Source organism: Sabethes cyaneus, chromosome 1 (assembly GCF_943734655.1).
Source record: "Sabethes cyaneus chromosome 1, idSabCyanKW18_F2, whole genome shotgun sequence".
In the NCBI taxonomy this organism is placed as follows: domain Eukaryota; kingdom Metazoa; phylum Arthropoda; class Insecta; order Diptera; family Culicidae; genus Sabethes; species Sabethes cyaneus.
In genome coordinates, this window is record NC_071353.1 from 164,200,089 (window position 1) to 164,213,725 (window position 13,637).

The following is a 13,637-nucleotide window of genomic DNA, read 5'->3' on the forward strand; positions in this document are numbered from 1 at the left end:
TTGGTTAGCACCCGGTCGTATAGCTTTCGAGCACGGATTTTGGCCACACTATCCTGTTTTATGGTTCGTTTTGGTTGTTTGCTGGCTCGATACGACTTCATTCCTTCCCGGAGTCGAATTCTCCTCACGGTACTATGGGCAGGACCGAATTTTCTGGCCAAATCACGGTCCGATAGATTGGGATTCCTCTTGATGGTACGGTATTTCTGGGCACTTTCAGCTGTTTAGCTAGCCTAGATGCAGATCACAATGGACTTTTCAAACAACTGTGCACAATTTTTTCCCTTCTTTCGGCTTCCATGTTGTTTGTTTACAAAGTACAGTTGTTTTGCGGAATGTCAAAAATACATAGGCGAAGCTAACAAAATTTCCGACACGGGGGTACCAAGAACTTCCAAATCCGTTCACCAAGAGCGCCACAATATGAGCAAAAGTTTGTTCTAATTTGAAATGAAGCAAGGGTTACATAGCATAATACGTCACCAAAGATGTGGTTTGATGGCGTTTCTCACACAACTACGGCGCTGCAACCCCGTTGGTAGCAAAACCACATCGAACAACTGCGCAATCTCCAGCAAAAGATCCATAGAACATTTGTTCGTTTTCTTGATCGTGTCAACTCTCGGCAACAGCACCACGTCAGGCTTGAGATGCAACGCACAAGAAGGGTGAACTGCCTAAATACCAGCAGACTGTCGACTTCCTGAAATGCTAATGCCAAGTTCTGGTGAATTGTGAAGCGGCAGTCCAATCATCCACCACAAAGAAGCCATACGGCGTCGACCATCGAAACGTCCGGTGTTCGGCCCTATCCAGCAAAACCCCAACCAAGAAGAATGGGAAGAAGATCCGAGCAGCTGGAGTCTGATTCAACTGCCTGCGGGAAGGTTCTTCCAACAAGACATGTCACAATTGTCAACGCCGACGTCACACGTTACTTCATAAAAATGGTGAACCCAGCCGGGGTACGAAACATTCACTTGCCACCGAGACGGTGGCAACCCCGTCACCCGTTTGCCTGGTGCAACCTCCCAGGTGGCAGCGCCAGTGAACCAAAGGTTCTAACAATCACCTCGACTCTGCATTCCGATCGGGCTCGTTCCGATTAGAAACGTCCCGATCGACGTGTGTTATAGCATACGATGTATTCCGATCGAAGCGCAATTTCTGATCGGATCCGGCTCCGATCGGTATGTAAAATAGAGGCGAATGTGTTCCCCAAACTTCGCCCAATCAACCAACACTGTACTGCTGTTGACTGCGGCAGTGCAGGTCTACGACAGGAGGAATAGCGACTCCCAGGTCACTTATATCACGGAGGAGAAGGCCAACCGTTTTGACATCCAAAAAAAGCCAGCCAACGTCCCAATTGTTGGAATCAACTCCTTATGAACTCAACCTAGTGATAAGGTGATAAGGTATTATCAAGTTTTGATTCCGTGTATCAACGTTGCAGGCCAGCTTGGAGAGTTTGTTCACTCGAAGAGTGACTGGGACAATTGCAACTTCGAAGATAGACATCGCCCACTGGACGATCCCAAGTTCCAAATACCCGACAGAGTCGACTTACTGATTGGTGAAAAACTATTCTTTGGCATGCTGAGGCTAAAAATACTCAGTCTAGCAGATGGATTACCACAACTATGTGACGCACATCTTGGAAGCATCCAATGTTTCTCTCAAGTACTGCCACGCATCGGTTGCGGACATCGAGCGGAACTTGCAACAGGCGACATGGCAAATCGAGGAGTTATCAGACTTCCCCAACCTGTCCATCGAAGTCACCTACCAGCGTGAGATGCATCTGGAAGATTCATAGTTTAGCTCCCGTTCAACAGTGATGTTCCCCTCCTGGACGACTGTCGTGCTCTGGCCCTGAAGCATTTTTTGATGTTGAAGAAACGACTCGTTCATTCACAATCCAGAAGACCCTCGAACTCAATATGCGCACTTCATCCGGCAGAACGAGGCTTTCTCTTACCACCGGGAAATCAAGAAATCTAAAGCCTCACCTAACCAACCAGAGCTACTACCTTCCTTACCATGCCGTGCTTCGACCTTTCAGCTGAAGCACGAAATGTCGTGTTGTGTTTGACACAAGTGCTAAATCTTCGCTGTCGCATTTTTCGCTGAACGAAGGGTACTACACGTCGGTTCACTAGTGTGAAATGATCTACATCTCATCATGCTTCGATTCCGTAAATTCAAGGTAGCATTCATCGGAGACGTTTTGTAAAATGTACCGCCAACTAGTCGAAGCCCCATCGGATCACCGATTCTTGCTAATTTTCTGGCAAGAGTAGCCTCCGTTGCCTTTGCGTGTCTTGTAGTTGTGCACTCTTACTTATGGTACCGCATCGGCCCCCTCTCATGAAACCAGGTGTTTGGTACAGCTCGTCAAGGAACATGGCGAGAACTTTCCCATCGCCACTCGTATTGTGAAGGAGGAGACCTACTTGGCGACGTACTGTCAGGAGCTGATTCGGAGTGGAAGATACTATCGTGGTTAAACAGTAGTTGAAGGAACTGCTAGGTCGTGGAAGTTTTCCTATACGAAAATGGTGCTCGAACTCACAGCAGCTGATGAAGAACCTTCCTATCGATGAACGAAGCGAAATCCGAACGATAACTCCTTAAAGGAGTTAGGACTGCTTTGGGACCCAACCGCCGATACACTGAGGATCGCCAATCATCCGAATTCCTGTAAAACAACCACGAAATGTACGATGTACTCCGAGATCGCTAAATTTTTCGATCCCCTTGGACTGGTTTCACCAGTTATCATCTTGGCGAAACTTCTCGCGGTTCGCCGAACCCTTTTTGTTGATGTTTCGGCAAAACTTCGTCTCTTTACCAGAAAATCCAAATTGGCCCTTTTGAGCGACCTGTTGACCCGATTACTAATGAAGATACTCTCAGTCCTGGATATGCCGGATCAGACAGTTGTGTTGTGCAGTGACAGTGCCATTGTCTTGGTCTGGCTAAATAAAAACTCTCAACCATCAACCAACCAACAGCTGCAGCTGTTGGTGCGAAATGGAGTCGCTGTGATACAGCAGCACACAGGCAAGTTTCGGAGTGAACATGCCTGATCCCATCAGAAAAGATTTGATGACCAACATCCTCTGGTGGAGTGCTCCGAGTTACCTTGAAGTGATGTGCTATACTACTAATGAAATCAAACGAGTCCTCGACAACGAACCATGCAAGAGGTTAGGAAACCTTCGTCCTCCAACCATCATTCGTTCATCACACGTTCATGCCTGAAATGCTTCCGAACCAACCCAACGACAGCCAAGGGAAAACCCCTCTGCTACGCACTTGGCTGGCTCAGAGGACTAGCTCCTCTCTGGAGCCACCAAAATGTTACGAACTTGACTACTGATTGATTATGGTTTAAGACGTCGTTCAACAAATTAAACCGTTAATTAACAGTGTCTTTAACGACGGACTAAGCTTTTGGATTATCGGCAATCAAGCTAAAGATAGGAATTGGTGAGAGAGAAATAAGACCTGCTGGTCGTGAGTTTACGGTTAAGACTAAATTTATTAATACAAAAGTGGTGTTTATATACAAAATTTGCATCAACTAACCTAAGCTAAAACTCCTAGAGGAAACATAAATTCGGACTTGCCAGAAAGGGTGAAAGAGAAAACAACATTTACTGGGTTTCTAATGCCCAAGACGATTGCGAGGCCGCGACAGCGGTCATCGAACCGACAAACTCGCGAAAAGGGTCGCGGTAACCACGCCTAATACAATACAGGCCGTTAAGCTAATGAGGGACGCAATCAAATCTACATTACGCTTCCGCCGTGCTAGCCAGAGGGTATGTTATACGTTCTTTCGTGCTGTGGAGGACATCGCAGCTGTGCAATCGAATAGCACTTCATCCCGCCAGAAGCATCAGAATTTGAAGGATTGTGGAGAGCAGCCATGAAGTCAGCCAAAACCTACCTGAATCGTGTCGTCTGCAACGTGAAGTGGACATTGAGAAGCTTGGGACTGGTATGGCTCAAATCAAGCCATCTTCAGTTTCCATCCTCTATTCGCTGTCTAGAATGACCCAACAGATTCGTAGGTTACCACACCGGCCGCTTACTACCACGTCGGACGATCACTCATCGCAATCCGCAGAGCCCTCTTTAGAAGACGTCAAAGCTTCCCGTTTTCAGCTCCTCTGTGAACATTTTTGGTGTGCTTGGTGCCGAGGTAACCTGAACTCATGCAACTATGAAAGATGAACTTGAAGGAGATGTCCAATGTTCGCGAAATTGAGACCCATCTTGCCAGTTTACCCTGGTGACGATGGGCTTGTTCGTGCAGTTGATATTTTCTCCGACGACTGCAAGTATCGACGCTCTATCAACAAAATTTCTATCCCTAACCCATCGATGGCAAAGACCTAGAACCAAAGCAGGTGACGGCTGAGAGTTGCTCAAGGAACTCTCAGGGGGAGTATGTTACGTTTTCTATCGAATGCAAACGGTGCGTAACAACAAATGAACAACAAAAAACAACCGTCGCCATCCCGCTGCTATATGGCCCGCGATGCAGTAATCAAAAGAGCAAAATCGAGGCGAAAAGTGTATGCCAAGCCTCCATGATAAGTCTAGTAAGCTTACTCGGAAAGCCGTTTTCGTCCAAAATTTTCCATAGCTCTTGTCGGTTTACGCTATCATATGCGGCTTTGAAATCGATGAATAGGTGATGCGTGGAAACTCGAAATTCGCGGCACTTCTGGAGAATCTGCCGCAGGGTGAAGATTTGGTCCATTGTAGACCGACCCTCCATGAAGCCGGCCTGGTAACTTCCCACAAATCTATTGGCTATTGGCGATAGTCGATGAAAGATGACTTGGGACAGCACTTTGTAGGCGGCATTCAGGATAGTGATCGCTCGGTAGTTCTCACAATGCAGCTTATCGCCTTTTTTGTAGATAGGGCAGATAACCCCGTCTTTCCACTCCTCCGGTAGTCGTTCCGTATCCCAAATCTTGACAATTAGTTGATGCAGACAGCCAGCCAACTTGTCCGGGCCCATGCCATCCTTTCCCGCTGCTTTGTTTTTTAACCGCTGGATGGCTTCTTTAACTACCCTCATCAATGGGGGTGGCACATCCTCGTTGCTTGCTGCACCAATGTGGTCAATTCCTCCACTATCATGGTCTTTCGCCTGCTCGCCATTCAGGTGTTCATCGTAGTGCCGCTTCCACCTTTCGATCACCGCACGGTCGTCAGTCAAGATACCTCCATCCTTATCTCTGCACATTTCGGCCCGCGGCACGAAGCCTTTGCGAGATCCGTTGAGTCTCTGATAGAACTTCCGTGTGTCGTGAAAGCGGTACAGCTGTTCGAGTTCTTCGCACCGCTTCTCCTCTTGGTGGCGCTTCTTTTCCTTGAAGAGTCGGGTTTGCTGCCTCCGCTTCTGTTTGTATCGCTCCACATTCTGACGGGTGACTTTACGCAGCATTTGTACCCGCGCTGCGTTCTTCTCAGCCAATATCTGCTGACATTCCTCGTCAAACCATTCGTTACGTCGATTCGGTGCCACACTGCCACAATGGCTGTTTTCACGGCATTCCAATAGTCCTCAAGAGGGGCTTCATTCAGCTCACCCGCTTTCGACAGCGCGGTTTCGAGAGATAACGCGTAGATTTCGGCGACCTCCGGTTGCTTCAGTCACGCTAGATTACACCGTAGCGGACGTCGGAATCGTATGTTGTTCACAACAGATAGTTTTTGACGTATCCTTACCGTCACTAGGTAGTGATCCGAATCAATGTTAGCACCCGGATAGGTTCTGACGTCGATAATGTCTAAAAAGTGCCGACCATGTCACCATGGCGTATGGCCATGTTCTTGGAGGCGGCGAAGTCGACAAGTTTCGTTCGTTTGCGGGTGAGCGCTGAACCGTCCAACCACCAGTTTGAATTCCTCCTCCTGACCAACCTGAGCATAACAGTCCCCGATGATAATTTTGACGTCATGTCTTGGGCAGCGGTCGTATTCACGCTCCAACTGCGCGTAGAATTCGTCTTTGTCGTCATCGGTTCTTCCGAGGTGAGGGCTGTGCACGTTAATTATGCTAATATTAAAGAATCGGCTCTTGATTCTTAATCTGCACATTCGGGGGTTAATCGGCCACCACCCGATCGCCCGCTTCTGCATCTCGCCCATCACTATAAACGGATGGTAAATAAATTGGATGGTAAATGGTTGAATAATGCACTCCAAAACCACCATGATGTTCCACAGCCTCTTATTCAGCAACTCCTATCTCTACCGCCTCGTGGTACCATTCGGGATACGTTCCTTAGTGGAAATCGGACAACCGGTGGAAACTAGGGTCGTATGCGGACAGAGAAGGGGGCACTCATGCGAAGGCTGAAGTATAAACCATCCGCCTGCAGGCAGGGATGGTTCGATCACTTTGACTCAATTTTGATTCATTTGACACTACCGTCTCACCCGAGCAAAATTTGACGAATTGATGTATGGGACATTTGTAGATAATAACTAGATCTACAATTTTGCTGAATAAAGTGTTGCTGTAGCTTTTGTAGTTACGGCGCTACAATGCTAGTACCTTTTTAGTAACTAAATGAACGTTCATTTAGTTACTAATGAGGTACTAGCATTGTAGCACCGTAACTACAAAAGATACAGCAACACTTTATTCAGCAAAATTGTAGATCTAGTTATTATCTACAAATGTCCCATACATCAATTTGTCAAATTTTGCTCGGTTAGGACGCTACTGTCAAATGAATCAAAATTGAGTCAAAGTGATCGAACCATCCCTGCCTGCAGGACGGTTCTCTCGACTCCCAGAAACCAAAGCAGAGGTTCCAAAGCCCCCAAAGGAGGATGGTTTTAATAGCTGTTATCCATGGCTATTATGTAAAAACTTGAATGGATAAACCCCTAATCCGAGGTGCGACGCGACCCGTGCCGAGGGATGAATGGTGGAGGGGGTTCTATAAATTCTCTCGCCGCAGCGGAGCCTGTGCAGTACCAGGGCGCCGTCCACAGTACTTTGCACTTGCTGCATCAAGCCGGTCACTGATGCAGTGGACGATTTTTTACCGTGCAAACTCTCTCTGACGAAAAAAACAAAGAAAAGAATGAGGTGGAGAGGAGAGTAGGGAAGGAACAGGACTTGAACGATGCGCTAGCTGAGGGCTGAGTTTCAGTCCTGATCCTCGTCTAACCTCAACACGCCGACTCGTTGTGAGTCGACAAACGAAGATGTGGCTCCAACTCTCCACTCACGGGTATAGATTCACTCTGCCTGATCTCTGACTGTGTGCTGGAGGGTGGGCTGAAACAAAGGGAGAGCCGAACAGTTATGCCAGTAGGATGGCTGTACAATCGCTCAAACAATCTAAAAATATATAACGTCGAGTATCCACCCTGGGTTAAGTTGCTGAGTGTCAATAAGAGAGATCTCAGCAAGCTTACCGGTCTTGTGACAGGACATTGTCCGAGCAAATATCATCTTCGGAATCACGGTTTCGTATACAAGATGATATTTAACCTCCGAACACTTGCTCTGCAATTGTGGAACACAAATAGTACGCAGATTGCAGTATTTAAAAAAGGGGAGATAAAAATTTCAAGTTAAAGTTTCTTTTATTTCAAGTCTAATTTTATGTGCTACTGGTCCTATAAGCCTATGCTTAAGTCCAATTTTTTGTGCTACTGGAAATCCAATTTCATGTCTAGGTAATTGAAATTCGAATTGGAAGTCTACAAATTCAAGCCCAATTGTGAGTTCATTTCAAACTCCAATTTGCAGTTTAATTTGAGTTCAAGTTTCAAGTCGGTGTTTCACCGTCTGTTCAGGTCTGGGCACACCAGTCTCGAACTATTTTTTAAAATCCCAGTAGGCTGTGGTCATCCGTCATAATCACGTACCTACTTCGCGATTTTCGTTTTTCTTGCCACGTGATCAGAAGCGTTGAAACCGTTTTTTTTTCTTTGCAATTCTTGCTCTTCTCCTGATTTTATAAGCAAAAAATGATAAATTTGTTAAGGCGATAATTGACGAACATAATCACAGGTAAGTAAACTTTTGCGGACTACTTATTCCAGTCGGTAGATTCTAGAAATCAAGTTTTCCCATCGTAAGCTGGACAGACTTTTAGATCAATTACACAGTAAATTGTGATTTTTTACCTAACCTAGAAGCAAACAGCGTTTTCAAAAAAATACTTTTTTTATTAAAAACTATTCACCCTCCACCTCATCATCCTTTTCCATTCCCTCGATAACCACCTCGTACTCCATCAGCCCTTCGCCGCGCGCCTCCACCTGCTGGCTTTTATTGTACAACGCATTCGTTCTCATCAGGAACACATTCAACCCGAAGCAGTTCGGTGTCAGCTTGCCGAACACCTGCGCCGTCACGACCGAATCCATCTTATCGAACCCAAGATACAGCAGCAGATCCAACAGATGACACCGCAACCGATAGCTGGCCACCCTGCCATCGTCCAACGGCCAATAGCGAACCAGCAGCTGTCTCACCCGGGCCAGATATTCCTCCCGCACGAAGCAATCGCCCATAAAGCGCGCATTGGTTACGTACTTGCGCACCATAAAGTGCATTGCCTGCAGCAGTCCGTGACGAAAGTTTTCATTCCCGCGCACCGTATAGAAACAGATGACGAGATTTTCCATCAACCGCCCGGCGTCTTCATGCGGGTCGTGCAGCTGTGCGAAACAGATCGCCGCCAACCGGCGGACCTGGTCGTTTTCGTGGCTCAGATAGCGCCACATTAGCGTTCGATACTCTAGGATGATCGATTTCTGGCCTGGAACCGAGTAGGGTCGGTATTCTACTTTGGAGAGAAATTCTAGTACTAGTATGAGGAAGGGGGTTCCCGGTTGGTCGCCGCCACCGCGCAGTTCCTTCAGGATGTATTTGTTTGATTTTACCAGCTTGTAGATTAGTTCGTTTAGGGAAACGTAAACCGGCAGCCAGTCACACTTCGGGTCGGAGCATTGCTGTCGTTGGCCGACCAGCTTGGTCACGATCGAGGAGTACAGTTGCAGTGCGGCATTCCGCGTTGGCCATTCGGTGGATTTGAACCTTTCCAGTGCGATTGTCATAAGATCATCAATGTACTCGAGCATGGTTTCGTTTATCGAAGCTTCCCGCACTAGGAGGTTCAGCTGGTGCAACTGCAGAACGCCTATCTTTGCCATCGATTCGGCCGATATTGCTTGTTGTTGCTGTTGGTGCTGCTGAAGCAGCGGCAGCCGCTGCTCTTCGATGTAGATTTTCAGGTACGATCGTTCCGCATTGGTGTAGGTGTCGTTTTTGATGAAATTATGAATCAACCAGAGGTAGCCTCGGCAGCGCCGGAAATCGTCGTCCTGCATGTTCAGTCGAATCAGCGCTCGGAACATGCGCTCTGCCAAATCCACTATCGAGCGCGCCTGCCGGTTGCGGTAATCATTGCGGACAACTAGGCGTTCCTTAAGAGTGGCAATTTTGCGAATCACTTTCCCGAAGGAAACTCCGGTAGCCTCGATCGCTCCGCGATGACAACAGTTCAGCGAAATCATCACAAACATTCGCAAACAAATCGACAGTTGCTGGACGGTGTCCAGCCGAGAGCGATAGTTGTCCAGCACCCAGCAGACGAAGTTTTCCGCAAAGCAACCGGCCGATCGCAGTGCCTTCCAGAGCATCTTGAGCATCGTCTTTTTATCGGCCGCCAAATTTGTCGAACGCTGTGCCGATCGATCCAACAACAGCTGCAGGCTGTTGTCCATGATTTCGAAACTCGAACCAACGAGAGTGCATTCCGCGGGGCCCTTAGCGCAGTTGAACGAGCGCAGCACGAATTCAACCGCTCGGTTAACCAGCAGCAGCATTCCGTTGAACGAGCGAATTCCTTCCAGAATGCGTAACGTACGAGATTCCTGATAACCGAAGAACGCCTCCGTGATGCCGTCAATTTGCTGGTACAGCTGGTAGTCGTTTCGCATCATCGCAAACAGGTCGCGATCGTGATCGCGCAGCGACGTCTGCAGGGCAGTGTGAGACTCGTCGAAAAAACTGATCATCGCTTCCAGGATGGCGGCCGGAGTACGGTAGGAGTAGATTAGGGACAGTTTGCCCTGCAGTGCCGGTCCGAAGTGATAGGCGCAGTTCTTGTTGTACAGCAGTTTGAGTGCGATCGATCGAACATCGTCGAAGTCGGACGTCAGCAGGTGCTCCACGGTGTAGATCATATCGTAGAAGGTGTCCGCTTCCATTGGCAGCAGGTAGCTTAGGGCGGTTCCTCCATTGTCCGCTGCAATTATGGGTTTTTCCTGCAACCGGTACGGTGATTCGGGTGTGAATTCCAGAAAAAGTGAAGCAAATGCCTGAAACATTCGCAAACTTGTGACGGTGGCGTGATAGTTCTTGGACGATTGCTTCTGCAGGTGCTGGTGGAACACGGTCGATCCCATCAGTTCCGATACGATCCCGTAAGCATCCTCGTTCGGTTCGTAACGTTCCAGCGAGAGGGATGCAATGTAGTTGAGCAGTTTTGTACATTGTGCCACAAAGGTGTTGCACAGATTAACCGAGGGCGTACCGATGCGCTGTAGGATGTATTCTTTCAGCTTGAAAATGTAGAACACACTGGTGGACGGATGAATGTTTGTGTTTGGCGTTGTGATGTGATGAACCAAAATTTCCACCAGCAAAGCCATGGGAATGGGTTCGAGCTCTGCCTCCGTTGCTATCTGTAGCATCAGCACAAGCAGGATGTTGAGATCTTTACAAGATTGAAACTCTCGCCGGAAGAGGTGCATGTATTGGAAAAATTTTGCGAAATTATTTTTCTTCAGGTATTCCGGAATAAGTTTCCTATTTTCTCCAACTCGCAGCTGATCCAGCTGCATCATATGGAACAACTTTTTCAAATCTCCAGCCGTTAGGTTGGAGAACCACTGCTTAATCATCGTTCGAACCAAATCGATGCTCGCCTCCTGCAGGATCTTAACCTCCAGTTCGTACAGATCTTCGTCCTGCTGTTTCTGCAATATACGAACGATTCCCTGACTGCCCGAAAACAGATGCTTGTAGTGCAGCGACAACGCCAGTGCCGCATACAAATCGATCCGTTCGCCAGCCATCTCTTCGAGATGCCTCAGCTGGTACTTCCCTAGCAGCGCCATCAGTACATGCAGCTTATTCCGGTTCAACCAGCTCCAGCGCAGAACCGTCGGCAGCACCACCGATCGGGTAAACTTATGATCGTCGATCAAATTCTTCAAAATACTGAGCATGTTTTCGCGCACCCCCCGAAAGGGGGACTCCAGATTCAACAGCACAATGTGCCAAATTCGCTCCCACCGTTCCGCGAACAGTTTCTCGTACTGGTCCATCCGCTGAAGCACCAGCAAATTATCCGCCACCGTACTGAAGTGCCGCGTGTAGCAACCCATCGCCTGAAACAGTTCAAAATTTTTCCTCACCACAACGCTCAAATCCTCCTCACCGTGCAGCAGCAAAAAGCCCGAATAAACCATCCCGTAGATTGCGACCGCCTCATCCGCCGGGGTGCTTCCGGCAGGGGGCAGAATGCCCCCCACCGGAAATATCATCCGACACTGTCGATAGTTTTCGGCGTAAATTTTGAACAGCGACTTAGCTATAATCCTTCGCTGCACGAACGTACTGCGCGAACTTTCGCTAATCGTTTTCAACCGGCCGAGCAGTTCGTTGTTCAGATACAAACGGGTTCCCCATTCCGCGGTGCCGGGAACAATTTCCTCCGCCGGATCATGCTTCGCGGCTGTCCGTCGATCAGCAATTAGATTGCACATTTCCTATCCGAAAAAAAGTAACGATCAACGGATTGCGTAATTAATGATATACACAATTTTCTAACCTGGCAAATTTGCAAAACCGTGCTGATGCCTCCGGCACGATCCAACCGGTCCAGCCAGCTCAGCCGACGCTGTTCGTAGATGTTCATTTCTTTCGCGCTGCCACTCCTCCCTCGCTGTTGCGTTAACTCGCACGTATCAAACCGAAATCGTACCGTTCCAAATCTATCCTTGCTGACCCCAATCGGTCTCCGATTCGTACATATTTCCTGTACAGTGGTTTCTAATTGAACCGGCAAAGAAAAACCACCGACAGACGCTGCACTGATGCGTGAGTGAGCGATTACGCACGTTACGTTGCAAATATTTTCCTTCTTTGGAATTAAAAGATGTTTTGACAGCGACAACTCGACAAGTGGTTTATTTTTTTTACGGTTTTTTTTTCAATGTTTGCATTGCAATCCGCTCTAAAATTTATCTTTTTCGATCTGTTTGGACAAGGGGTTTCCAGTACGGCGCATAAGTGCGTAGTAACCAGAGATTACTTTTGTAATCTTTTACGAATTAATTAAGTAATCCATGATGGTAATCAGTATAGTAATCAATAATAATCTTAAGTAGTCATTGGTAATCATGATTAATTTTTAGTAAACACAAGAGATTGATTATTGGTAATCAAAGGTAATCAGTAACGTAATCAAAAGTAACTTTTTTCAAAGGTGCGTATAGTAATCATTACTGTTGGAAAGCCCTTGTGTTTGGAGTGTAAAGTCAGGGGGCTGATATGACGTCACATTTTCGTTGCTCACATGCAGGGCTTGAAAAGGGATCGCAAGTTGAATGTGACTGCCGTGAATGCGAACTTTCCGCATTCGAACTCCGCTTTTTGAACGATCATTTGACTGTTTTTCTTATCCAGTCAATATGCCGCTTGCGCTGCTGCCGTCTTACAATTCATGCGGCATCTCAGCTAAGGCAAACAGTCAATCTCCCGTTTTGCTTTGCGCTTTGAGAATATAAACTGCAAACTGACTGGAAGCATACGGTGACGTATTTTTTCGTTTCTCTTTTTGTCTCCAAATCGGCTGCTCACAGTAATAGTTTGTCACCCGGACGTCGGTCCGACGCAAGCAAAATATTCGTTTGTACAGCCTGAATTCGTTAATTGGGCCACGACTGCACTCCAGCTGATTCGCTAATTGGGCCGACTGACAGTTGTTAGAAAATTCTAAACTCGAAAATTCCATGCAATTTTGACATTCAAGTTGTCACATAGCCCAATTAGCGAACGCCCAATTAACGAACCGCCCAATTAACGAACCACCAATTAACGAAACTTTGCTGTATTGGACGGAGTCCGACCGACTTCTTCCTTGCACATGTAGTGGTTGTTTTTTTGTAGTATTGAATCATACGATTGTGCGGTTGCTTTTCGTTAGCGTGGTGATTGCCAGTCATTTGACTGTTTTGCAGTCATTCGCTGCTCCAAACGGTAAAGGCAACTTGATCGAAACGAAAATGTCAAAAAGCATTAGAACCTAGTTAGAACGCATTCATACTGTTGCGTGCATTCGGCGCCAGTTGCCAGTTGTGTTATGCATAGCGTTCGTATTCCACCTCTAAACGGACGGTGTGAACTTGAATGCGCGTTGGTGTGACTGCGGTAGAAAAAAAGGATCGGTCGAAGCCCTGCTCACATGAAAAAGGCGGCAAACGCAAGGCGATCTCACAAAACGAATTTAACTAACCATTTTCACAGTTACATGTATTTCGCATCAATTGCCTGCCTAACATTAGCT

The 13,637-nt window shown here is 47.3% G+C and overlaps 1 protein-coding gene across 2 annotated transcripts; it reads right to left on the reverse strand.

Moving 5' to 3' along the window:
* Positions 1 to 8,134: 8,134 nt before the first annotated feature.
* Positions 8,135 to 12,195, reverse strand: LOC128734895 (uncharacterized). 2 transcript variants are annotated; one of them, XM_053829303.1, is made up of 3 exons: positions 11,901 to 12,195; positions 8,241 to 11,838; positions 8,135 to 8,186 (listed from the first exon to the last, which is right to left on the reverse strand). In XM_053829303.1, exons 1-3 carry the CDS (start codon positions 11,985 to 11,987, stop codon positions 8,182 to 8,184), a joined length of 3,690 nt encoding a protein of 1,229 aa, XP_053685278.1. In that variant the 5' UTR covers positions 11,988 to 12,195; the 3' UTR covers positions 8,135 to 8,181. The 2 variants fall into 2 exon arrangements, with proteins under 2 accessions (XP_053685278.1, XP_053685271.1); XM_053829296.1 differs by lacking the exon at positions 8,135 to 8,186 and having other exon boundaries at positions 8,233 to 11,838.
* Positions 12,196 to 13,637: the final 1,442 nt, after the last annotated feature.